Source organism: Squalius cephalus (genome assembly GCF_949319135.1).
Source record: "Squalius cephalus genome assembly, chromosome: 16".
Taxonomy (NCBI): domain Eukaryota; kingdom Metazoa; phylum Chordata; class Actinopteri; order Cypriniformes; family Leuciscidae; genus Squalius; species Squalius cephalus.
The window spans coordinates 20067657-20095468 of record NC_137137.1 but is presented as its reverse complement, the minus strand read 5'-3'; the positions used below and the strand labels follow the sequence as shown (position 1 = coordinate 20095468).

Genomic DNA, 27812 nt, shown 5'->3' with positions numbered 1-27812 from the left:
AAAAAAGCTTCTTTTTTTTTTTTTTTTTTTACCAAAAACTGCACAACTGTGGAGTAAAAACATTAATAAATTGAGTAAAATTACATTTGTTTAAAAAAACTATTATTTTGTTTCAAAAGTAGGCTACGTTATGAATATAGGAATCACCATTTATCATATGATATACTATATTACAAGCCTACAAGAAGTGTCTAATGGTGAATATGTCTGGACAAAACCTTAAACACAGAGAAAACAATAAAAACACAATATTTAGAAATGAACTAAATAATTTGTTCTTTTTACCTAGGCCTACTTCATACTAATCTTTTTTTAAATCCTGAGCTCCCAAAACACTTTGGAGCTTTTTAGGCTTTATTAACCCTTTAACTGTGTTCTGAACAGATGGGGAGATCATAGAAGGGTAGCAGATGACAAGAGATTAAAACGATACCAGTCATTCCCTGCTCAGATTTGCTCATTTTCTGACCTGATGACCCATGATGATCTAATCCTCACTGTCAGCGTCATTAACCCATTTGTTACCATATTTTCCACTGCTGAATGAGAAAATGTGTTTTACTCCTTGAATAAACCAGTGAAACAAATTGCAGGCATAATATATAGGCTATATATTATTATTATTATCAGTGTTGAAAATAGTTTTTGCTGCATTGTGGACACTTAATACATTTTTCAGGATTCTTTGACTAATAAAAAGTTAGTTATAGTTTACAAGTCTATAAAATAGGCTATTTTTGGGCTTATTTTGCGCATTTAGTCACACGTTAAAATTAAGCTTATGTTCCTTCTTTTCCTCTTCAGTGGGCTATTGTTTTGGGGATTCCCCTCAGAACGCATATGTTCTCCAGCGCTAAAGGAGCAGCGCGCGAACAAAGGGGCGTCGGAGCGCGCGCTGATTGGCTGATGCGCTATCTGAGGTCTAGAACGGCAGATGGGGGTATTCCTCCTCCTCCTCTTCCTCAGACGGACGCCCCCCTCAAACTGCGATTGTTCGCACAGAAGCTCGGTCCGAGTTGGACTAAGTAAAGCCCTGTATCGGTTCATATTGTCTCGGATGGTAGATTCGTTCAGCTTGAGTGTTGTCTGGAGACAGAAAAACATTGATAAGATTTACACCCCTGAGCGACGGGCATCGTGACATCTGGGCAGCAGAGATCTACAAGAGAGTGGTGGGTGCTTGTGTTCACTGTTTTCGTAGATGTTTGTTACTCACGACGTACTCAGACTTGGACGCTTGTGGACCAGTGAGTGACTGTGTTATCTGCTACTGCCATGTTTGCAACTTTGTATCATAATGTGTTATATTATCAGTTGTGTATTGAAATGCATTGAGAATGTCTTACTGGAAATGTAATCTAGTATTCAGGCTTCAGATTACAATAGCATCTGTAGACTCTTGTCAAGAGAATAATAATATGCCACAGTGTTTAACATTTAGAGTTGTTTATCTCCCTGAGAGCAATGAAAGTACCTATGACTCGCCTGGCATTATATCTGGCCAGATTACATAACCAGTCTGGTTTATCTTGAATAGTTCACCCAAAAAATACTTTTTTTTTTTTTTTTTTAAACCCTATGACTTTCTTTCTTCCATGGAGCACAAATAGAGAAGTTTGTGCTTCTTCTTTTTATGTACAATTAAAGTACTTAAAAAAAAAAAAAATATTATTCTATTATATTCTATATTTTCTATTCAGCAAGGGCGCATTGTGACAGTGAAGACATTTACAGTGTGACTAATTACTGTTTCCAATAAGTGCCGTTTTTTTCCTGGAAAAAAATATCAGTTTCAACAAAAAATTTAAGTAGCACAATTGTTTTCAACTGAAATATGATGCGAAATGTTTCTTGGGCAGCAAATCAAAATGATTTCCAAAGACTAGAGTAATGGCTGCTGAAAATTCAGACTTGTCATCACAAGAGTAAATTTACATTTTAAGATGTATTCAAATAGAGAGCATAACTTCTGATTTTGCCTCATAATCACATCTGATTTGACTGTGATTACCGTCTGAAATTGGCCAGTTACTTCAATTGTCGCCAATGAAAATAGTTCTAAAAGAAGCCAAAGCATCAAGCTTTGTGAGTCACCAAAGTCACAGACAAGTGGAAGTATTCCTCTTTTTCCTAACGAGATTATGGGAGGCACTTCCGGTTTGGAGAAGTTTCACTCAAAAAGACTGAAAGAAATCATTCCAAATAAGATTAGAATAAGATTGCGTCACAAATAATCATTATCCGTCAGTTTGACTGAATGAGCTGTAATATTTCCTTCATTTTCTATTTGCAGACGTCAGAAGAATAATGTAACGCTTGGTATTTTAATGCACACAAGAATATCTATGGAAAGAGCTCTTTTCAGTCGCTGCATTATTTTCCTCCTGATCATGTTTTCCTCGCTTTTTATTCCGCTGTAACTATAAAACAGGACAACATATACCACACACTTGCGGTCTGTTCTGCCGATTTAATTTACGATATATCCCATGTATAATTCACTGGAATGTACTAAGAATCTCTCGTTTTTCTTCCCCAAATCCTCTCTTTCCGGGTTTTTTTCACACGGATGCTTTAAAATGTAATTGTCTCTCCTTTTCACCTCTAATCTAATTACTGAAATGTTTCTAAAGCAGGTAAATTCAATATTTATTGTCAGTCAAAATGATGGAAATCACTTTGAAATCTTATCACTCAATGTTCCAGTTAATAAACATATGTTACGTAATACAGACATTTATTACTACAGTGATGTTTAACGTGTTCGTATTATTGCAAGCTTGTTCATGGTCTGTTGTAGTAATTTGTTAAGGCTTTTACACTTTTAAATTTCCTTTTAATGTTGGATGGTTGAAGGGTGAGTAGAATAATGGCATCTTATTGTACTCAGTTTTTTGAGAGTGCTTTTCGCGCTCATAAAGCAAACCTTTCGCTGATTGTTTTCCGCTTAACGGAAAGTTACTCATTCGCGCAAAGGGCCGTAGGAAAAAGGCGGGTACAAATAAAAGAAACGTCCCACTGCTGTTGAACTTCCGTAAATATCAGCACTCCTGGAACGCTGCTCGACCAATCAGATTTGAGGACCGGGAATAATTGTTGTATAAAACTTCAAGAGTACTTTTAAGTAGTTCGTACTGCAATTCTTTCAAGTCTTCTTGAAAAGCCATATGAAAACTTTGTGTTTGGACATTCTAAAAAACATATTTTGTGTTCCACTGACAAAAAAAATGTATAGCCTACTGGTTTGGAACTACATATTACTTATGATAGCATCTTTTTCTTTTTTTGGGGTGAACTATCCCTTTAACAGTGATCCTCACACCTTCAGGCAGTGACTGAGACACATTTGAGTTTTAGTTACTTTCCAGTACAAAATCATGGGGAAAAAATGAGAATCCTCTTCATCTTGAAATAGTTTTTCTAAACTAAACAACTGTCATCTAAAAACCATTTGTTTTGATAAATGTGGATTTTTTTTTTTCAGTGTTCCAAATAAGTTACTCACTAGCCTTAGTGTCTCAGATGCAAGATGGGAATCCAGGCAGATTTTCCATGCAAAGTATAGCTGTGTTTTGTCTTCTGTGTCATATTTCATAACACTTGAGTGTTTCAGAAACACAAAGCAGCAGCCATCGGTAAACATGCCGACAACTGTGGTAGTGCAAGCTGCTGAACATATAAATGAAGGGAAGGAAGAAGAAAGGAAGAAGGAGCAGTTGTTGGATGAAGCTCGTTGTTGCTTTGCAAGTGTTTTCCAGGTTGCCGTAGCAATTTAAACAATAGCCGCCGAGCTATAGATGCTGGTTGGGGGAGGTGTGTGTGTGTGGGTGTGTGTGTGGTGTGTGTGTGTGGATCTAGGCCAGGAAACATCAAGCAGAGATCTTGGCCTGGATCTTAAAGGAAGAGGTTAGTGAGCGGTTGCTTTGGAATTGGACAACAAGGTGGAATAACTTTCAAACCAGTGGGAAGGAAAAAGAGGGATGGAACGGTGTCCGTGGTTGGATTAAAGCCATTGCAAACAATAGCATGAACAGGCATAAAATAATCCGGGTTGAACTTATTATATAAATAGCCTAGTAACTTAAGCAAAAACAATCCATTTGGATGCTGAAGCGGAACGAACCACAACTTCCATCCAGTCTGTCCCACTTCCACAATCTTCCCAGCACTTCCACACATGTGCCCGCCCAGTCAACTCAAGTGCCAACCCACCAGACAGAGTCTGCGTTTGGAAAAACATGTAATTATTCATAATTAGGTACTTTTTGTAGATGCAGAGTTGATCTTTAGGAGAACTGGCAGATTGGGTAGTCATTTGAGTCCAAAAGACTGTAAAAATAGTTCTCATGCTCTTTTTCATTCATTTTTCATAATTCCCCTGACACATTTAATGCTCAAGTGCACAGTTGCGTAAGCGTGGAAAGTGCATGTCTCTCGAAGCGTGGTGCTTGAGCAGTTCCAGTGAAAAGCGTGAAAAAGGCTTATTGCTTCGCAGAGACTGAAGCAGGGTCATCTTTGCATTTTCTTTATCTAAATTAGTTTTTTGTATAATGGGGTGTATTTTCTATCCAACATTTGATCTTGGATAAAAAAAGGATTAAAAGTAGTTAACTGGAAAGGAAGAAGGTAACAGTTCAGATAAGATTGTGAAATGTTTTTATTCTCTCTTGGCTTTCCCTTTTCCTTGTTCTGCCTGTTTTGGATTGATGTCTTGGCCAGTATTTTGTACTGTACACTACCGTTGAAACGTTAGGATTGGTAAGATTTTTTTTTATCCAAAAAAAATGTGTTAAATATATTTTAAACATAATTTATTTCTGTATATATTCCTGTGATGCAAAGCTGAAATTTTCAGCATCATTACTCCAGTCTTCGGTGTCACATGATCCTTCAGAAATCATTGTAATATACTGATTTGCTTGTCAAGAAACATTTCTTATTATTATCAATGTTAAAAACAGTTGTGCTGCTTAATATATTTTTTTGTGGAAACAGTTGTACACGTTTTTACAGGATTCTTTGATAAATAGTCAGAACAGCATTTATTGTAACATTATAAATGTCTTAAAGTAACAACATGTAGCTTTTCAACCTTCATAATATATTTCCAAGACCCTTGTGATAGTACATCGACTTACAATAGGTTGAATGAGACGTCTGCCAGAGCCTGACGGGGTCTGTATCGCTTTTACTGGCACTATGTAACTTCGCGGTGCGGGTAGTAACCAGCGCTCAAAAAGAACTACAAAATTCGACTGCTTTACGGCATACGTCACTTCGCTCACCACTTCCTCAAATGTGGCCAACCAGCGCGTTTGTTTTCGTGCGTCTGTTTTCGTCATGGCTGAAGCAGCAGCGAAACGTAAGAAGTCCAAGGTTTTGTCGGAGTAGAGTCGGAAGAGGAAAAGGGAGAGTGATAAACTGAAAGGCAGGACGAGGATCAATATGGGTCGAGCGTTTGCTCGCTGGCGTGAGCTAATGGAAGAGGAGTGTTACCAGACCGATGCTGACTTGGCCGTCATGCTGTTGAACTAGTAAGTAACTGTAAATTGCTTGCATACTATCTTTAGTTTTTCTAATCTGTTGTCTGCCTGGCTACGTTACGGAAACTATCTGGTCCTCCATTTATTTATCTTCATGAATCAGCTAGTAGATGAGCGAATTATCAATCTGGTAGCTAGTAAACACTAACATGCGTTAGTTTTAGATGGTTAGGATGCTATCGCTATCATTCTCGTTCAGATTTGAGCATTGTAATCGACATGCAAATCGCAAATGTTGAGTTAAAATGTTTAGTCTACTAAATATGTATAAATTATAAAAGGAGGAAGATTAATAATATCATTACCCATATGAAAAAAAACCTACATGCTTCATATACAGTAACCGTAAATCATTTTACGACAGCGGTAATGGACAATTCCGCTTCCAACCTGTAGGGCGACCGCAGAGGAAAAGTTCCATGTTGTTGCTTTAACTGTCACTTTCGATCCATTTAATTGCAGAATAAAAGTATTAATTTCTTTAGAAGAAAAAAATCTCACTGACCCTAAACTTATAAACAGTATATATTCTGATATAACATACAGTATAAAAAAATTATATTCATTTTGAGATTTACTAAAGTTACATGGTAACACTTTACAATAAGGTTCATTAGTTAACAACATTAGTTAATGTATTAACTAACACGAGCTAACAATGAGCAATACATTTGTTACAGTATTTATTAATCTTTGTTAATGATAGTTAATAAACATCCAGCTGTTCATTGTTTGTTTGTACAAGTTTACAGTGCATTAACTAATGTTAACAAATACAACTTTTGATTTTAATAAGTAGCTAATGTTGACTTTAACATTAACAAAGATTAATAAATGCTGTAGAAGCATTGTTCATTCTTATTTCATGTTAACTAAGGTAATGTTAACTAATGAACCTTATTGTAAAGTGTTACCGTTTACAGTAACATTTAACATTGTAATTAAATGATGTTAGATGGCGGGGAAATGAGCTTGTACAATATCGGTCGAGAGGGCACTGATATATCATGCATCCCTAAATACAGACCCCTTCTAATCAGCACCTGTCATCTGATCCCTGTTATCTGTTGGCAATGACTTTTGGACGTGTTTCAGAAACTAATAGCTCTTATACTGATCATCTGTAGTTCTGACAGGACTTTATTTGGGATATGAAATATTCATGTCAGAATAAGCTGCTCTGGGTCGATTGGTATTGAATATTTCATCATCTCCTGATTGAGCGCAGCGAGTGGTGTGTATGAAAGACGTGGGAGGGGCCACACACACACACACACACTAACAGCCACACATACTTAACGCTGGGTCAGGAGATGGTAGTGTTGATAAGAAAACATGCCCGTACAAAAGAGAGACCCGTTTGCATTTTTGCATGTGGGATAATAATCTTGTGAAAGAATAATCGAGCAGGAGTTTTGTCAGGGATTGAATTAGGCCTTTAACGGTTCCATTTGGAGTCTCTCACTAGGTCGACTGTGCCTTGTTTGTGTGTATTTGTGTGTGTACCGGACCCTTGAGTTACATGCTCATGTCTGTGTACACTAAGTAGTTCTCCTAAAGTGATTCTAAGTGCTCATAAAGTTGATGGGGTTCATATATCTTTTGTTGGTATGTGATTGATGGTGGTGTGCATAAAGACATTGGTGAACTTTAGAGAAACAGACACAAGGAGATAAAGGGAGGAGGAGGCAGCCAGCGAAACCACAATTGAGGAAGTCTGAAACCTCGTGTCAGTTTCCGCTGTGCAAATCTGAGAGGAAGAGTTTAGGAGTGTCACATGGGTTCAGCACTCCCTTAGCATTTAAAGACCACCAGGCGATCCGCTGCGAAAGAGCCGTTTACTTCAGAGATAAGGTAATGTGCGCTCGGTTTAGTCTTCTTATGTCTAGTTTAAGACATGCCATGAAATAGTGAGACAGATAATGGAAAGTATTCTTCAGGATTTAAATCAATGTCTTGTGGCATTTGAAATGTGCTGTTTTGTTGTATTTCTGATGAAGATGAATAAATGCAAAAAGGTTGATTTCAGTATGCTATTTTATCATGTTATACAGAGGACACATGACTGCTTTCTGCAGTGTGTTTCTGTATTTAAAGGAATAGTCCACCCAAAGGAGAAAATTCTGTCATTATTTAGGCTACTCACCCTCATTTCGTTCCAATCCAAACCTGTCTTTGTAATGGAATATAAAACAAGATATTTTAAAGAACATTTGTAATCAAACATTTTTGGATCCTATTGACTTCCATTGTATTTCCTGTCCATATTATGGAAGTCAATTGGAAACGAAATGGTTTGATTATCAACCTTCTTCAAAATGTCTTCTTTTATCTTCCACAGAACAATGAAAGTCATTCAGGCTTTAAATGACATGAGAGTGAGTAAATAATTACAGAATTTTCATTTTTTCCCTTAACACTGATTCGCTCCTACAAAGTTGTGAAACCACGTACTATGCAGATAGTCACTGCAATTTCCTCACTTTTAGTTCCTTTAACGTTAGGTTCAGTCAGTGTGAAAATGTATCGTTTTATTAAAGTTAGATATGGTTTGACACTATTTGTTTCAGCTTTGTTGGAATGACAGTTATGTACTGAATGAGACACAATAGAACGGCAACAGCAAGGATTGTTTCAGAGCTGTAGTCACTCAGAGATGTTGAGTATTTGTATCAGCAGGGTAACAGTACCCCTGTTGTCCCGCACCTGTCCCCGTCTCCGGAAGAGTCAGTAAAGCCTCTCCAGCTGGTGAGGAAGGAAGCCTTGAGTAGAGCAGTTTGTATTGTGCCAGGGGAACCTCCAAACATGAGTTTATGTGTCAGCATGCAATTGAGCCTTTTAGAAAAGGTAATATATAAAGCATTTCTGTGAACTGTTGGGGAACAGTTTTCTTTCGATTATTGCTCTCTTGGTTATTTTGCTTGTAGGCTCTTTATATCTTGTTTCATTTTAGTCTCTGGTTTCATCTGTAATGATCCACAAGGGACAATACTGTATTATCCTATAGTACTGATTGTATTTCAATCAATGGCATTCCTACATTTTTTAATATATTGATCATCATTGTGACTGAGCATCTTTTACCAGTTTAAATGTTTAAAGTCTGATCAAGTTGGGGGGCGGGACACTCTTAATCTAGAGATCATTTGATTGGACAACAATCTGTGTAGTGCAGCATGAGTCATCAGTATTTTTTGTGTTTTCCCAGAAGAAACACATCAAATTGAAATGCCAGGTATGAGTATATAAAGTTTAAAATTATAGTTTAAAATAATTGTTTTCTATTTGAATATATTTTTAAATGATGTTAAAGGTAGGGTAGGTCAGAATTGTCTAAAAAAACTTTTATTCAAATTTGTTTAAACTGTCTTTATATACCAATACATAATTAAAATGCAAGTACTCTGAAATAGAGAATATAAAAAATTGAGTGACTCTAGTGTATTTAATATTCAATAAACACAGCTCATTAATTCCATTCACTCCCACCTAAAAACGGGTGCGCGACTGCGCGCACGTGGGCAGAGCCAGTAATAGCGGCGGTAGTCATGGCGACGGAGAGTGACAGTCGCGCAAGCCAATCACTTGTTTCGTCCCGGTAGGAATTAATGAGCTGTGTTTTTTGAAGATTAAATACGCTATAGTTACTCAATTTTTATACTCTCTTTTTCAAAGTACTTACATTTTAATTATGTATTGGTATATAAAGACAGTTTAAGCCAATTTGAAAAAAAGTTCTTTAGACAATTCTTACCTACCCAACCTTTAAAGCTGAATTTTCAACATCATTCATCAGACTCAGTCTTCTTCAGAGTCACATGATCCTTCAGAAATCATTCTAATATGCTGATTTCCTGCTCAAGAAACTTTTCTGATTATTATTATGGTTGAAAACAGTACTGCTTAATATTTATCTGGAATTTTGTTTTTCTTTGTTAGTTAAAAAAAAAAAATGTTTGTAACATTATAAATGTTGATCAACTGAATGTGTCCTTGATGAATAAAAGTATTAATTTCTTCAAAAATAAAAATCTTACTGACCCCAAACTTAAGTAAGGTAAAAACGAAAGTAGCAGTTAAAGAAACGTTCAACTGGTTTTGTTTGTTTGTTTGTTTTTTTCTTAACGTGGAAATATGTGTATGAACATAATATTCCACCACTGAGGCATAAACTGAACAAATTTCACATATGACAAACAGAAATGGAATAATGAGTCCCTGGACAGCCGATTTAAGTTCTATAATACATCTCATCTTTATGGACTGTGCCATATTTTCCAGTTCTTGCTCTGAGATGTTACTCCACTCTTCCACCAAGTTACTATTCTCAAACATGTCTGAGGGACATATGGTTACACGTGGTTTGGCACTGCAAGGCCGATCAGCAGTCCTTCCTGTCTCCCTGTAGCACTGCCCTAGCGTTTACATTGAGTTATAGCCTACTATAGCTGACCTCAAAGCTAACACTCATGGACTAAAGAACACAAAACTTTAGCTTTGAATTCATGGGGTCTTTAAATGTGTTGATGAACTGTTTCAATCCCCTTATTCATTCCAGTATGTGCTCCATGTCTATTCTGGTCACATCCTCATGAATAGTTTACTTTCAGCTGTGACTTGCAGATGTCGGCTTCACGTGGGTTTGTGTGATATAGAACAGAGCATAGTCTCTTGTCTTGAGATATCAAAAATACATGCGCTAGTGAGGAGTGTGAGATATGCATACATTATTTGCTTTGTTTTAAGGGATTGTTCTCTTACCCTCTTTTTTCCCTCTGACCTAGATAACGAAGAGTTAATTCTTTGATGTTAAAACAAGAAACAGAAACATTCTCTTTCTCCGTTCTCCTCCCTCTCGGTCTCTCTAGAGTTCTTCCATGCAGTCGTGGCTGGGATAAAATGGATGACAGGAATGACGGTGTACGGGTTGGAGAGAACAAATTCATCAGCAAGTGAGTATAAATCTTAAACTCTTGATAACATCTGAACTAATGGCTGTTACGGTTCTGTAATAATGTATTCACTATGTAAGGGATTATGTACAGTAAGTCTAAATATTATAAATAAACCCTACAGAATACATGGACATGAACATTAATTTGAATTAAAATGATTTCATCTTAATTAATTAATCCTACTAGATTAAAGTTAAAAATAGTTAATCACATTGTAGAAAAGAATGTGTGTAGTAACCAGATTAGATACTGCAACTACATATATTAATGTATATATATATTACATTTATGTTAGATTTTAGGTATTGTTATTATTATTATTATTATTTACAATCCATGTAACTTGAAAGTACAGGAAATTTACATATATATACAATAACCACACACACACACACACACACATATACATATACATATATATATACATATATATATACACATATATATATACATACATATATACATACATATATACATACATACATATATACATACATATACATATATATATACATATACATATATATATATATATATATATATATATATATACAGTATATATACAGTATATATACAGTATATACACACACACAAATTAATCGTGATTAACTGCATCCAACATAGTTTTTGTTTACATAATATATGTGTGTAATGTGTGTATATATATTATTATATATATTATATATATATATATGTCTGTGTGTATATACAGACACATATTTATACATATATATATATATATATATATATGCACAGACACACACAGACAGATATATATATATATAAATATATAATATATACACATATTATGTAAACAAAAACTTTTATGTTAGATGAGATTTATCACGATTACTCGATTTGACAGCACTAATATGCAAAAGAAAAAATGACTTTATAAATTGACAAATAAATACACATCGATATATGTTTCAATAAAATAGTAAATTAATAAATAACTACAACTTTTAACTGGCATTTCTTAAAATATTTGCTGGTTTCATTTCTTTATTCAGTTGCCAGTTCAGTCAAAAAAATGATTTATTGGAAAGGTTATCACATGGTTGCACCCAATGAACTTTTAAGACACACCCCCTCTGACACAATATATAAGTTTAACTTTTTAAAGATTAAATGAATTATTAAGCAAGACTTTGTTCTTTCTCAGGAACAGCATTCTCTCGTATTTAAAGACCTACAATCTCTACTATGAAGGGAAGAACCTGCAGCTACGACACAGAGAGGTAAGAAAGAGTTTTACACTCATTGTGTGGCAGGTGGGGAAGCGTTTGACCCCTTCTGTGCTTTCTCAATTATTCACTATTGTCAGGGGAGTATTAAGCGTCTGTGTCTGGAGGGGATGTGCGCCCATGTGTGGGGGTGACTGAGGCTTCTTTTGTGTCTGTAAATGCAGCTTGCCCAGGTGCCAAATTACTGACATGCTGTATTTATCATTTATAAGCCTCATTTATTCTAAAAGTCAAAAGGTGGCTTGTGGGTCACTTAAACCTAATACCTTTATGTATCGTCACTTCTGTTCATCAGGATAACAAACTCAAGTACGAGCGTATATGTATGTTGTATGTATTCTGCCGGCAGGAAGAGGAGGAGCTGATCATAGAAGGACTTCTCAATATCTCATGGGGTTTGCGTCGACCAATCAGGCTTCAGATGCAGGATGACCACGAGCGAATCAAACCACCTCCCTCATCTACCTCCTGGCACTCAGGGTGTAACCTAGACAACCAGAGGTCAGATATTTTTGCATTAGCTCACTGACTTCCTGTACATGCTTTATTGAGAAACTAGTATACATCAGTGAAGAGCAAAAGAATAGTACGCTGCTAAAAAACAGTAATTCTTCTTACCAAGAAGGTTAATCTTTCTTCTCAAGTAAATATATCTCGTTTTGGGATGTCACATGATCCTTCATAAATCATTCTAATATGATTTGCTGCTCAAGATTGATAAATACTAAGATTTTTTTTTGCACTGCTGAATTTTTCCATCATTAAACATCACTTTAGTAAATAAAATGGCGAATTGGCGATTAATCAGTTGTAACTTATCAACCATAGCATATAAACATCTTCATCATCATAGAAACTAAGCCCAGTTCTTTAAACTCAAGTAACCTTGACACACCATAGCAGCTCATACACTGAAAGCCTGCTTTGTTTGTTGCCATAGCAACTCTATCCTTGTGATGACCGTGCTTTTGGCATTCGATCAGCTCAAATGTGTTGGACTTGTGTGATATAAATAACGCACGCGTTTCTAATGTTTTATGGTTCTGATCTATTTTTTCCTCAAATCCAAATGAGGGGTTCAAAAGAACTATTTATATATTTGAGAGCTCCAACTCAAATATTGTTTCCAGCACCTACTGAGGTGGATAACAGAATGAAAGACTTTAGGCATCAGTTTGTGCCAGAAACGTCTTGATAATTATGTTATCTTAACAAGCAGTTTCCAGTATGTACTGTTTTTGTGAAGAAAAAGTGCATACTTTTGAGTGTGTAGCAAAAGAGGAGACAAGCTTTGAGACATACAGTCTTTAACGGTTGCTCTCTGTCGCATCCTGTCACAGTAAACTGGCCTCTCAATCATGTTGTCCCAGTTAAAATCCTCCACATTTCATTTAATTTCATTTCCTATCGAATCGGAGAGAAATGCAGTACGTTGATCTGCAGTCGCGGGTCTTTCATGCGGAGAACTCTCCTCTTATTAATGCATAATGATGCATTTAAAAGTTAATGGCCAAACGGATCTTTATAAAAGTCCACATTGTTATTGCAGATGAAATATAACACGGATAATATTAAATAAATATGTTTGATCAGGTTAAACTTTGATTATTAGTCACTAAAATCATCTAAACCTCTCACTGTCGGTTGCGCACATCCACCATGTCTTGTCGTTTTTTAACACCTTTTACTCGTGTTTGTAGTTCCTCCTCCAAAGCGCAATGGGTTGTGGGTAATATTAGCCTTTAGAGTGTGCATGGATCCACACTTCGAAAATCTAGTGGAAATAGTAGACCATCCATTTTGACATACTCTTATCAACTATTGGGACACACTTATTCTAACCTCACATATAGGATGGATAGTATGGACATTAGGACGCAGGGATAGTTTTCAGTTTGTTTCCTTGGTTGTTCATTGATTATGTCTTACACCTGTCATTCATTTAGCTGATTGGTTAGTTTGTTCTTTTCAAGCCCTGTGTTTCCTTCAGTTCTTTGTCAGTTCATGTTGTGTTTAGTTTGGTTGTTCTATTCCCGTTTCAAAGTACTTTGTAAATAAAAACTTAATTTCTGTGTTTAATGACAAATATAAGAGACTTCTTTCAAAAACATAAAAAAATCATACTGACCACAAACTTTTGAACGGTGATGTGATGTCTGTGGTTCAATTATGGTGGAAAATTGAAGAAAATGGCTGCATCTGAAATCACATACTTCCCTACGTAGTAGATGAAAAACAGTACGTGACAAAAGAAGTATGTCTGAATTAACAGTACTCATAAAAGAGTAGGCAAAAAGTACCCGGATGGTGAGATTCTGAAGTGTGGACACTTTACTATCCCATGAGGCCACGGGAGAGGATTTGTGAATGGAGGTGAAGTGACGTAATGACAACATGGCAAATGTAGTACGTCGAGATAACATTCATACTATATAGAGTGTAGTAATTACTTATTCAAAATAAGAACCTATTCAAGATCAAGAGAGTATGCAAGTTCACTCAAATGTTTTTGCCTAAACATATTAAGAACGTTGTGTTGTGCCGTGAATTGTGACTATTATGTAGTGGAATAATTGTTCTGTTCCTCTTCACTTGTCCAGTCAGGAGGGTCAGACACAGACTCCTCAATCTCCTCCTCAGATGGAAGTGACTCCCCCAGAGGACCAATCAAGCAACGGCACGACACAACACCATGAAGAAGAAGAAGAAGAGGGTAAAACTTGCTTTTAAAAACAATTGCTTTGAATAAACCTGTGACTGGTTTTCCCGCCTCATCTTGTGTTTTCTCTTGGCAGAGGGGTGTGACATCTCCGCTCAGCTTCTTAGAACCAAAAGCGATGCCGGTGTACTGAGACGGGGCAGGAGACGGTCTCCTAGTGACCAGCGGCGAATCAGAAGGCACAGATTTTCCATCAACGGTCACTTCTACAACCACAAGGTAACTTGAGATAAAACGTGTGTCTGAGTGTGTGTGAGTGTTTGAGTATAAGTTGATCAGTCATGCGATCTCTTGTTCTTCTTTCTGTCTCTCTCGTTCAGACGGCCGTGTTCACACCTGCGTATGGTTCCGTTACTAACGTACGGATCAACAGCTGCATGACCACACCACAGGTGCTGCGGGTGTTACTGAACAAGTTCAAGATTGAGAACAGCCCAGATGATTTCGCCCTCTACCTCGTTCATACCAGCGGAGGTCAGCTGCTGTCTTCTTTTATTTTACACTTGACTACAACACTGAATCGCCATCTAGTGGACAGAGAACAACACAACTTAAACTATACAGTATATATTCTATAATGGAGGCTTTAATCACTATTATAATCGCTGACGCTTAGGCTACGTTCAGGCTGCGGGCAAAAGTGTCCCAAATCAGTTTTGTAATTTTTTTATGTCCTCACATTTTGGGGAAAATAGAAAAGAGAAGTTATAAAACTAAAATGGGATCATGTTATACGATAATTTGCATAGCAAAACAAAGAACTCATTTGAACACTTGAGTGTTTCTTTCAAAACAGTGTGAACAGCACAAACCACATGGAATCTGATCTTTTCGATTCTGATTTGGGCCACTTCCAAATATGGTCCTAAATCAGATACAGGTCTGAGCTCTGCAGTGAGGTTAGTCAGTGTCGGGACAGTGAGCTGTTATCCTCATTTAAGTATTAAGGTGACAGCTCTATACAAGCAAAACTTGGAAAAAATGTCCAAGAAAAACATTGCTCGTTCTCCTCAGTCTCGTCGGCATCCTCATTATCGCCTGCACATAAATTGGCTGGCCTCTGCCGCACATCACCTTATAAATGAACGTGTAAATGTGTTTGCTTCCATATAATTCCTTGCTGGCGCTAGGGGTGTTAATCATCACTGGTCTCACAATTCAATTCGATTACGATTATCATGTCAATAATTCGATTCGATATCATGATTCATCACGATGCGTTGCAATACGTATATTACTGCACATGGCTACATTTTCGTCATTGAATACAATCAGTCAGATATAGGAACTCTTTTTGTTTTATCTGCTTCAAGAAAGTTCACTTCCTGAATGTAGTTAAACAAAAGTTAAGTCTGAACAAAGCAGACGATTGGAGCATTTAGAACTAATAAACACTAACATTAAACTGTCAAGTAGTGTACTCAAGTTACAAGTTACACACGCCCACACACACTCGCACACACACATACACATACACACAGGTTCCTCGCACGCAGGCACACGCTCACACGCTGTAAATGAGTGATTCTACATTTTGCATTTCAAAAAGTTAAACAAAAAACTGTTCACTAACAGAAATTCTTTCCAGTATCTTATTTAAAACATATTCAATATAAAAAAAGTTACTTCCTTTTTTACTTTTAAGAAAAAAGTAATCTGTTTATAGTATTGTCTGTCAACTCTGTTACAGACTATCAAGGTAATGTGTAGAAATTACATTTGTAACAGAGTTTGACGGTAACAGAATTGACCATTTTGAACTTATTAGCCAAAGAAATGCTAAGAGTACATTGCACTAATGAAATCATGATTGAAAGATTTTTAAACACCCACTGCGTGATCAGTGATAAATTCTGTTTTCCTTTGGATATTATGGTAACAATTTTGACGTTGCACAAAATAACTCTTGACGTAAAAACTTTTTAGATTAAAATATTTTCTCAGAGAGAACTCACACATCTTTCAGTGCTTCAGATCTTATCAGTGAGGGAAAGTGACATCATTTCCTGTATCTTACATAGTTGTGAGAAATAATTCCAGCAATTTAAAGGCAAAGTATGGCACGGTAACCAAAGATTTATGAACACAACACAATTTTTACAAGTTGACTATTCAGGGCTTTTATAAATAAAACAAATGAAATATTACCAAAAGAACAGTAAAATAAAATATTTTGATCACATAATCATACATGATAGAAAAAAAATACACAGACTAATTCGGACAACAAGAAATCATGAATTTTCAGCTATATAAGACACTTTTTACAGAAAATATTATATTGGACTTCCACGTCCACAACGCGATGCATCGTAGAAACGATTGATTTCAACACACCTACTGCGTGCCGACATTGTTATTGTTCTTTTGCGAATGCGGTTCAGTTCAAGATCGTGACTTGTTTCAGACTAGAATCTGATTTTGGACACTTTTTTTATTTTTATTATGTGAACAGCCAATCAACAACAACAACAAAAATGGATCTGAGCAATAAATCAGAATTGAGCGCTAAGGGTTGCAGTGTGAACATAGCCTTAGATTTGTGGATCTGAACAAACCTCAAGCCTGAGTATTAAAACTTGATATTTGTGCTAAAGACATGAATGATACCTCATATCTTCTGGCGGATGTTGATGTTTGGTAAATTTGCCTGGCTGATGTTAAAGTGGGCAGAGAATAACATTGAAGGAGAGACCAAAGACAAATCTAGAACCCAGAGTGTAAAGGCTCTTACATCTGCGGGCCAGTAACCAAAACACCTAAGCAACCACATAGCAACATTCTGGCAACCTCCCACAACACCATGAAGAAGAGTTTTGGCAAGAACAAGCACCAGTTACATTTTCTTCAGATAACATTAGGGTACAACTGGGCTAAAAGCACACTAGGGTAAAAGGATAAAAATCTGCGTTTCACTCTGTTCGGAGAAATTTGAAAACTGATCCTTGACATGATCACAAGCAGCAACGCAAAGCTGATCTAATGTCGACAAGTGTTGATTTATGTAGCAAATAAATCGATAACATTACAGAATATATTTAGAAAAAAAAAGGTCTTGTTAATGATTTTCAGTTTTGTTTAAGGTAATTAAATCAACAGTTTTTTTAATAAATTAAGAATATGTTAAAGTATTGTTCATGCTAAAGGCACAATAATTCACATAATAATAAATAGCTGGCTGACTCAATAAAAATATATAAAAACAATTCTGCAATCATACACTATGGGGGTATTAAAAAGAAAATTTTCCTTAAAGGGGGGTGAAATGCTCATTTTCACTCAATCTCCTGTTAATCTTGAGTACCTATAGAGTAGTATTGCATCGTTCATATCTCCAAAAAGTATTTAGTTTTATTATATTTATAAAAGAAAGATAGGCTGTACCGAGTCTTTCCGGAAAAGACCGAGCGGCTGAAGGCGGGCCGTGTGGGCGGAGCTAAAGCTGTGCTAACGCGCCGAGCTAATAACACACAGAGACAATAGAAGCAGTTTTACTCACCGAACCTTTATCATTGTGACTGCTCGATCCTTAAGCATTAGACGATCTGCAAATCCGTCGATCTGGGCTTTGTTTATAAAACAATCATCGTCGAAATGCAGGGAACAAACAGTCTAGCACAACCTCCGTTGATGCTCAGGAAAAACAAACTCCATCCACTGGTGCCTTAACGCTGGGTTCTTTGGGAATCTGTGCAGGGTTGTCTTCCCCTGGCAACCAAAAACACACTTCTTTGGTGACATTGGCTTCCCAAAAGCCGGGCAGGGCGCTTTGATGGCGAACTGCTTTCGCTCTCTTGCTCTGGTCTAAGAGTGCGCGCGCGCCCGCGATCTTTCCGGAGAAGTGCCCTTAGGACCCATATAAGGAAATTCCGTTACATCTGACGTCACACATGCCCATACTCGAAAAAAACTTTCCGAAACTTGTGACAAACCGGAAGGACAATTTTTGGCACAGAAATACTCCTTCAAACGTACAATTTAATTTTTGAAACTTTGTCCATGTTTAGCATGGGAATCCAACTCTTTAACAGTGTAAAAAACTCAGTATGCATGAAATAGCATTTCACCCCCCCTTTAAGGTGTGCCTATAGCCCCATTGTACCCCATATATTCTTCAGAAAATGTATAAATCTAGTTGTTTATGTACGTATGTGCTCTATGTTTCAGAGCGTGTCCAGTTGAAGCGTACAGACTACCCTTTAGTAGTGAGAATACTTCAGGGACCGTGCGAACACGTCTGCAAGATCTTTCTCATGGAGCAGGATCTGGGAGAGGAGATTCCCTATGAAGTGAGTGTGTGTGTGTGTGTGTGTGTGTGTGTGAGAGAGAGAAGGAGGGTTTATAATGAGGTTACTGATACTGAAATACAAATAAATTGATACCTGACTGCAGTTGCTCTCCACTGCTCTAGGTGGCGCAGTACATCAAATTTGAGATGCCTGTCCTGCAGAGCTTTATTACCAAACTGAAGGAAGAGGAGGACAGGGAGGTGCAGAAGCTGAGAAGCAGGTATGATTTACCTTACATAAGTAACACATGCGTCTGAGCACATGCGTGAGGCTTCTGCTGTCAGCTACAATGACACAATACTGTACGTCAGAAATTGCAGGCATATTTTTATTTAAAGTTTGTGATAGAATCGTGTCGTCTTTGCTCACGGTGGCTCAGGTCTGCTGCCAGGTTGAAGCTGAATGCCATGTGACTGCTGCCCTTAGAGCCACAGAAAATGATGTCATGAGTCATGACAATGCTAATTGGCTGATTGCACCACAGTAAGACACACAGTCACAAGCCCTTCAACTAGTGACTATCCTGAGCGGTGACGTCAAAGGAAGCACACAAGGACAAATATCAGTTTCATGCTTTTAAGAGCCATCCAAAAATGAATTATCTACTGTAATATAATGAATTAATTTCTTGTGATCGCATGATATTTACTATTATTTTAATTTGCAATGGATTTGTATGTAACTTTCTTAAAATCATCACAAAAAGAGTATTGTATTATTGTTTAATATAGCCTAATACACTACCGTTCGAAAGTTTGGAGGCCAGTATGATTTTTTTATTTTTTTTAATGTATTTATTATACAGTAATTAATACAGAATACAGAAACTTGCAGTTGTGAGTTATAAAGTCCAAATTGGGAGATAAAAAGTTGGTTACGTTTTTTTCTTTTATTCTGTGGCGGAAACAAACATCCATTGTTTTTAACTGTATTTTTGATCAAATACATGCAGTCTTGGTGAGCATATGAGACTTCTGTCATAAATATCAAAAAATCTTACCAACGCCAAATTTCTGAATGTTCTGAATTTCTGAAATTTCATACATCAGTATGTTGTTTTTTATTTGATTTTTGTAGTAACACTTTACAATAAGGTTTCATTAGTTAACATTAGTTAATGACCTAACGAGTTAACACTTACCATAAATTATTCAAATCAAAAGTTGTATTTGTTAACATTAACGTTAATGCACTGTGAACAATAAACTGCTGGATTTTTTATTAACTAACATTAACAAATACTGTAACAAATGTATTGCTCATTTTCAGTTCATGTTAGCTAATACATTATCTAATGTTGTTAACAAATGAGTTAAAAAAAAAAAATTGTGATTTAATAATCATGCATCAGAGGGTTAAATAACTTTCTCTCTCTCTGTTTGTGAATAGATACAAGTATCTGCGGTGTATCATTGAGAAACAGCTCCAGTGTTTACCAGAGGCTTCCACCTGTATGTGACTCTCTCAACCTTCTCTCAGAGCTTACGGACTTCCAGACACAATGTCATCAGCCCCTTCCTCCCTCAATGATCGTTAATCCAAACCACTAAATATGCATTGATATTTGCTGACCAGCGAAGAAGGATGGTACATCTTGTAATATAAAAATTCGTTGTATATTTTTTCCTTTGCATTACTTGGTGCTGTAGTGAATCCAGGTACAATAATATAGAAGCACATTCCACTAAACCAGGGAATTTATATTACTATGACAAGCACAAAGTAACAAAGAGAAATGCTTTGAACTTTAGTATTATTTGTTTGGTTAAACCCATTATAAAGGGTCATGACTGACTGATCACTTTGCATGGATGTATTGAGAATACATGCGGTCTGAGCCAACTCCAACTGACCAGCGTCTCTATTAGAAGGTGCTTAAAATCTTTCTGGACCAGGATGGTAAGAGGTGTAACCCATATTGAAGTAAAAGACTGTGAATTTAAAGGATGACTGAGAACAGAGTGAAGAAGCACAAGGGAATGTAGCGTCTGAACATCTGAATGATGTTTGAGTGAGTGACTTAGTATGACTAGTATGCATGTTTGGGTTCCTGAGGTGAATGTGATTTTACCAAGTACAACATGTTCCTGGATCAACATCACTGAGGTGCTTCTACACCACCGTTATTCACCTATCATTTCCCGCTGATAAGTTTAAGACTGTTTTCAGGCTGGAATGTTGTTCCGGGCTCAACAGAATATGTTGATCCAGGAACACGTCTTACTTGGCAGAATCATGGTGACTTGGGTTCCTGAGGAGGACAGCCTGGCTGTAGTTGCTAAGAAAGGTTCATATTGTTCTCTCATTCTCACCTGTTGTATGACTTCCTATGGGTTGTCATACTTCTGACCTTTCATCTGGCATGTGTTTGTCTGTATTATGAGACTGATTGTAAAACTAAGAATATGGTGATAATTATATTTGAATAAAATGTTATCATCAGAAAATTAAAAACCTCCACAACCAAATGCGTCTGTTATTGGAATACATTTGTGCGTGTGTATTAGTAGGTTTGTTTACATCACTAATATACGTCAATCAGAATGAATCCAATCCGATTTCCGGTTCTGAAAGTTTACACTATAAAAAATTTTTATTTTTTTTTTAAGTTTCAAATGGGTTTTTTTTTTCGCAGAGAAGAGTTGTACATTGTTGGTTCCCCAAAGAACCAATTTTAGTGAAAAGTTCAAGATATATATATATATATATATATTTTTTTTTTTTTTATTATTCTAAAGAACCTTATTGCACTAAAAGGGTTCAGGAATGTTAAATGTTCTTCATGGAACCATAGATGCCAGTAATAACCTTTATTTTTAAGAGTGCACAGTAGGCTATGAACCCTAAACACTGCAGTCCGATTCACATATTTGTTTACATGTGCCAACATGTATTCCAAACGAAATCTAAGTGCAAACGTAGTGCCGAGTCGTTAATTGTCATTTTTGATATCAAAAACGAAAGCTGACATTTATTTCAGAAGAACTTGATCAGCAAATATTTAGTAAATATCCAGTTCGTAATATTCGTATCATACCATTATGCATAAACATATGCTACGCATCGACACGGCGCATGTTGGCAAGGACTTTTCGAATCCGAATGAGAAAATAGTTTACATTCTTAATTTTTATATGTTGATCAGATTATTTCGGATTTACACCAACCCTTTCAATCGCTACAGTGTACCCTACACCTAATATGCACTACAAATATGGTAAGATACAAATGTATTATGCATTTAACCTAGGCTAATATGGAAGCTTGTTTCCATCACTGAATAAAAATTAAAAAGTGTAATCGTGACTTTTTTTCACAATTTTTTTTTTATTGAGTTATTGAGAGTTATATGCGAGTTTTTATCTCATAATTTTGAGGGGAAAAAAGTCGCAATTATCTTTTAATTATGTGGTGGAACTATACATCCACTATGTGGTGGAAATATACAAGTGAATGGCTTCCATACATTCCATCTAGTACAGTAAATATACATCTTGATATTATGACACTTTACATTTGTAGCATCATAGCATCATACAGATTTAGCAGTGAGTCCAAAAGACCGAAAGTTAAAATGCTACCCACAGTACCCAGATAGCAAATGACATCTGGCCCAGTTGTGGCCCACATCTCTATCTTCTGGCCCACATACCGCATGGAATGACAGCCATGACTCAACCTGAGTCACACTAAAACCGGCTTGACGTATGTGGACCAGATACAGCCTATGACCTTTTCTGCTGCTGGAACTGAGCATATATGTGACAGTTAGGCCAGATGAGGCCTGGATATGTGTTATCTGGGTTCTGTTTTACATTTGTGTCTTCTCAGACTTTTAGCACACACTACCAACAACAGCGTAAATGTAAGAACTCTCAGTCTTCCACATAATTTGACTGTAGGTCCTCTAATGTGTTACCTAACCATCTCTGAGCTCATGGAGAGACACAACGACCCCACACTATGACCCCTGGGACTAAACACGTATGTCAAATCCATAGACTTTCTTAATCCTGTTGATGGATTAGAGCAGTGTTCTGATCCTATGCCGGTGAGACGGACCGACGTAGGTTCATTCACTCAGCCAATCAGAGAATGAGCAGCAGTCAGTTAATGCCACTGTGTACGTGTAAATGTGTGAGTTCTGTCTCGTACTCTCATCCATTCAAGCACAGCAGACTAGAGAGGAGGACGACACTTGGACAGCCATCCTGAACCTTCCAAAAAATACATTTCCTCCAGGCACGTATTCAACGTAAGTCAGTGTATTCTCCTTTAGAGGAACTAAACTATTCTATTTTATAAGAATATCTACTATATGCTTAATTATTTATATTGTTATTTCTGAAGGAAAGTACAATACCCATATACTTGAAAATGTTCCCTTTCTAGTGCAGAATGCTGTATTCTTGTTTAGTTCTGTTCATATTTGAAATCAAATGCTTGTATATATATCATGTCAATGAAAATAATTGAATTTCAATAATTGAATTCCAGTGGTTTGATGTGGTTTCCAGTGGTGACCTTATACATTTTTAAAATCATTCAATTGTAAAAGATTTTGAAAATGAACAAAGTCTTGTTGCACATGTGTGATTTGTGCAGGGAACGAGAATATTCTTCTTATGAGATAACCAAACACTGAACGAAAACAGATTGGCTTTCTAAAGCTGCCGGACTGGCGGCCCAGTTTCTGAAAAGATCATGTGCTGCTCATTTCATTGTCTGACTCTAGATCATAACATTCATAGAGGTATTTTATAGTGCATCATGGTGGAAGATCATAAGGTTCTCAAGTTCTAGTCAAGAACCTATCTAGTCAATATATATATACTGATTAAGGACATTATTTTTCCTTAATCATTAATAATTCTAATAATTGATATATTCATTATTATATCCTTGAAAATAATTTAAAAAGACTTGCCAATAGGGTACTAAAATTACTAATATTCATATTAAAAAAGTTATATCTGAAAACAGTTTGTGGTTTGTACCACTTAAAACACTCGTCTTGTTTTATTTTTACTGAAATACAAGACAAAATACTGTTTTTTGCCGTTAAGAGCCTCTACACATTTCAGTAATGAGACTAAATTTCTCTTCGTGGCATTATTGGCTTTGTCTGCATCCGTCTCATGACACTGTCTGTGTCCTCTGTGTCCACTAATCACTGAGGGACAAATCTCATTGTGACCGGCGAGTCAAAAGACTTATTGGTTTTCCGGATTATGTTTAACTCTTTCAAAGAGTGTGTGCATGCACACAGCGTTCAGATGATCTCATCTAGTGCACTGTAAGCAGTCTACACAGTACACGTGGATGTAGTCAACCTCTGACCTTCTGTTTTCACAGCGTCTCCCGGCATGTCTTCCCATTATAAAATCTTCTCTTTGCTGAGCTGCCTGTTACTCCTGATTGTGATGCTCCCGGCGGTCCAGTCGCGTCGGGGCGGGGGCTTCGGCCGTGGAGGGGGTCGAGGTGGAGGATGGGGCGGCAGCAGCTCTGGCCGTGCGGGCTGGGGTGGAGGAGCAGGCGGAGGGCATTACCGTGCCCCACCTGTCCACACCGGAGGCTCCCCGGGACACAGCACTGGGAAGGTAGCCGGAGCAGCTGCCGCTGGAGCTCTGGGGGGAATGCTGGTCGGCCACGGCTTGAGCTCAATGGCTCGACCCGGATACGGGTACGGGCACGGAGGGTATGGAGGATACGGAGGCTATGGCGCTGGGTATGGGCACGGGTATGGACACGGGCATGGTGGTGGGCATTCAGGAGTTCACAACGAGACAGATATGGATTACTACACGGGTGCTGCCAGTGCCGGACCCCTTTATAGCTGTGTGACAGTATTGGGACTCGTGATGCCATTCTTACTTGGGTACTTTCTGTCATAAAGGGCACTTTTGGCAATTGGCACAGGTCATTCTTGGGCAACTTCTTGCATCTGTCAATAAAAAATAGTCTAACTAAATAAAAATGTGTGACATGCAGTGTTAAAACACGGACTAAACGCAATTAAACAGCACTATCAAGGATTTCTGCCTGAGAAATAGACCACATCCATTTAAATTTGTTTCCTGTGTTTTGGCTTGGAAGCGAGTTATGATGAGCACAAGCCTGAAGTCAGAAGTTTGTACATTATTTAAACATCAGATTGATGTTTATTTTTTTAATGAAAAATGTAGATTTTTCATCATGTAGTTTCCTTGAATAATGTAATTTTGTACAATTTAAAATATATGATAAAAAGCCGGTAGTTTATTATCTATAGAGTTTTTCAGAGCATCATATCTCCTGTATATTGTTCATTGATTGTTTAGTTCTCTACCGAACCTTTTCAACCTTCTCAGTTTTAATTTGTTTGTTCCTGCCATTTACGTCAGAGAACATTCAAAATAAAACAAGGCTTATGGTAAAATCACATTAACAATAAAGTGTTTCGAGTCGAGAGCAAATCTTGTTAAAGATTTACCAACCAGCTGATTGGCTTAAACCAATAAGATCTCATTGCTTTCGCTTGTACACCTTCTTAGATCTGTTTATCAGTGTGTATGTTTATTTTTGTACTGCTAAAATAAATGAAATATAATTCCTACAATACTCGACTTTTTGTCATTTTTCATTTCGTGTGAGTGATACGCAGGGAAATAAAGCATAAACCAGCATAAAATCCATGTTGGTCCAGGCTTATGCTGTTAGAGCTGGTGTAGTGTTGGATTAGCTGGTGGACCAACTCATGCAAAACTGAGCTGTTCCTCCAACAATCTCACTTTCCATGCTGGTATAGCGACTGAGACAGATCAGACACACAATTATTTGTTAAATCTAACAAATAATCCACAATACCCCTCACCCATAAGCAAACCATGAGGTAGAGTTCTGATAAGACTGGTTTACAACCATTTCATTCTAAATTTTCTTTGAAATAGACAAATGTACCCTTTTTCTAAACCATCCATTCTAATCCTATACCCTCTATTTATAAGCACTTGAGATATGCACAATCATATATCCAAATTTCCTAGCATATGTTTCTTTATAGTGTTTTGCCCATGTATTTACCTATTCTAAACTCTTTGAATGCATGTTTTAACCTTAATTACTTCATCAAGCTAAAGATGAATATCTAAAGTTTCTATTTTAATTTCTTGAATGATCATTTATATTATAAGTCGATACCTGTGCAGAATATTAGTAGAATCTTTAAGTTTCTCCATCAACACCCAAACAAAGTTACCCTTGGCTCACTGACCTGGAGGTGTGACATCTTAACACTTTAAAAGATCGTCGATCAAAGGTGGATTCTGAGAAATTCTGACGTGAAGATGATGCTGAGCTAGAAGTCTTCTAAGAACCCTTAAGTTTGTGCCAGGCTACGGTCTTGTTTTTCCATTCACCAAAGTCCTCTGACTCCAACTGGTTCTCTCTCATCAAAACAACATCAGCACAGATCAACTGGAGCCTCGACAAATTGCATTAGGACACTTCTATTCAAATGGGCGAAACATGCAAGTATCAAACTTAATCCTCATTATTTGATCCATTAAGTATCCCTACCCCTTTTCCCAGCATGCAAAACATACCTTGATTTTTCAGCAGGAAATATGGGTAGGATGTGGCTTGATTCAAGTAAAACATACATTCAAATCCATGTTCTTCGCTCTGGCCATATCAGACTTTTCGTTTCTGATTCTCAGTCAAGAATTTTAAATGTACATCATAGAGTAATATAAACAGACGTGATTACACTTCACATGTGAAACATATACAGTATGGAGCGGTTACATTAGGTGTGTATTAGCGCTCAACCAGCTTCCTCTCTCTATCTGCAAACTTAAAAACCAAATCTGAAACGTGAAATAGATCAGAATAAACTTGTGCGAATTGAGAGTCATAGAATCTGAAGCGCAAGCTGTTTTCCTCAAATAACAATAATGAGAACTGGGAGGAAGTGTGAGGATAACAAGGCAACGTCAAGTTTTAAAGGGATAGTTCACCCCCCAAAAATTCTGTCATTATTTATTCATCGTCATTTCAAACCTTTATGACTTTCTTTCTTCAGTGGATAAAAAAATAAAAAATAAATAAAGAATGAACTGGTGTTCATGCAACTGGTGCAATTACAATGAACGAGGACCGGAGCTTTCAAGCCTAAAAAAAAAAGAACCAAAAGCGCTATAAAAGTCTTCATTCTTTAAAACTGCATATAAATAATAATAAATAGTAATAAATAAAACAAAGATCATTACACTTTAAATATTCTATATATCCTTTGAATTACATAAGGCTGAGTAAAAAAATAAAAATAAATTAACTTTCATTTTTGGGTGAACTATTCCTTTAATGCATGATCCCAAAAACATGTCATGTGCAAAATAACCCTGACAAACAGCTTTTTCTTACACTTGATATTCACAAAAATATTTACCATCTGTGTTTAGAATTAGGCTGGAGGCATTTCTTCCCAACATATGTTAAAGGGGTCATATAATGTCATTTTTGTACAAGCTAATATGATTCTTTAGGGTCTAAATTAAAAGTTTGTAATATACTTAAATTAAAAATTCTCATTGGTATTGTAAGAAAACACTCATTTTACCTGGTCAAAAACAGCTCTGTTTTCAGCACGCCGTTTAAGTGCATGTGTCTTTAAATGATAATGAGCTTTGCTCACCCCCGCCCCTCTGTTCTGTGCACACACCGTTTGTAACACAATAACACAATAACCAGAGCCTGTCTACGGACATTCTCTGACAATAACCATAACGCGTCATTCATTATAAACGTGGGATTATGAATTATATTGATAACGTCATACATAGAAAACATGCCATAATGTACCCTGAGTGTAAAAATAGCCACATTCATCGTGAAGCGTGCAAGCTATTTTCAAAGATTAATATAAAGATTAATATAAAGGTCAATAAAACGTTACACTCACTTGTTCTTCTGGAGGTTCAGCAGGAACACGAATAGTTGGTACTGATCCTTTTTTCAGGAGCAGCTTCTTAGCAAAACCAGCTTTATACTGACCCTCGTTTGTAAAGCAGTCTGGTGAA

At 36.8% G+C, this 27812-nt stretch overlaps 2 protein-coding genes across 3 annotated transcripts; both read left to right on the top strand.

Annotated features, from left to right (window-relative positions):
- Positions 1–831: 831 nt before the first annotated feature.
- Positions 832–21219, top strand: rassf2a (Ras association domain family member 2a). Of its 2 annotated transcripts, none has more exons than XM_079897530.1 (10): positions 832–1172; positions 10412–10495; positions 11664–11739; positions 12095–12246; positions 14346–14458; positions 14541–14683; positions 14785–14938; positions 18632–18753; positions 18876–18973; positions 20143–21219. In XM_079897530.1, the coding sequence occupies exons 2-10, from the start codon at positions 10443–10445 to the stop codon at positions 20210–20212; spliced, it is 981 nt and encodes a 326-aa protein (XP_079753656.1). In that variant the 5' UTR covers positions 832–1172; positions 10412–10442; the 3' UTR covers positions 20213–21219. The 2 variants fall into 2 exon arrangements, with proteins under 2 accessions (XP_079753656.1, XP_079753657.1); XM_079897531.1 differs by lacking the exon at positions 832–1172 and adding an exon at positions 7244–7397.
- Positions 21220–22928: 1709 nt separating this feature from the next.
- prnpa (prion protein a (Kanno blood group)) lies at positions 22929–25351 on the top strand. The gene is made up of 2 exons (XM_079897976.1): positions 22929–23008; positions 24109–25351. Exon 2 carries the CDS (start codon positions 24120–24122, stop codon positions 24645–24647), a length of 528 nt encoding a protein of 175 aa, XP_079754102.1. The 5' UTR covers positions 22929–23008; positions 24109–24119; the 3' UTR covers positions 24648–25351.
- Positions 25352–27812: the final 2461 nt, after the last annotated feature.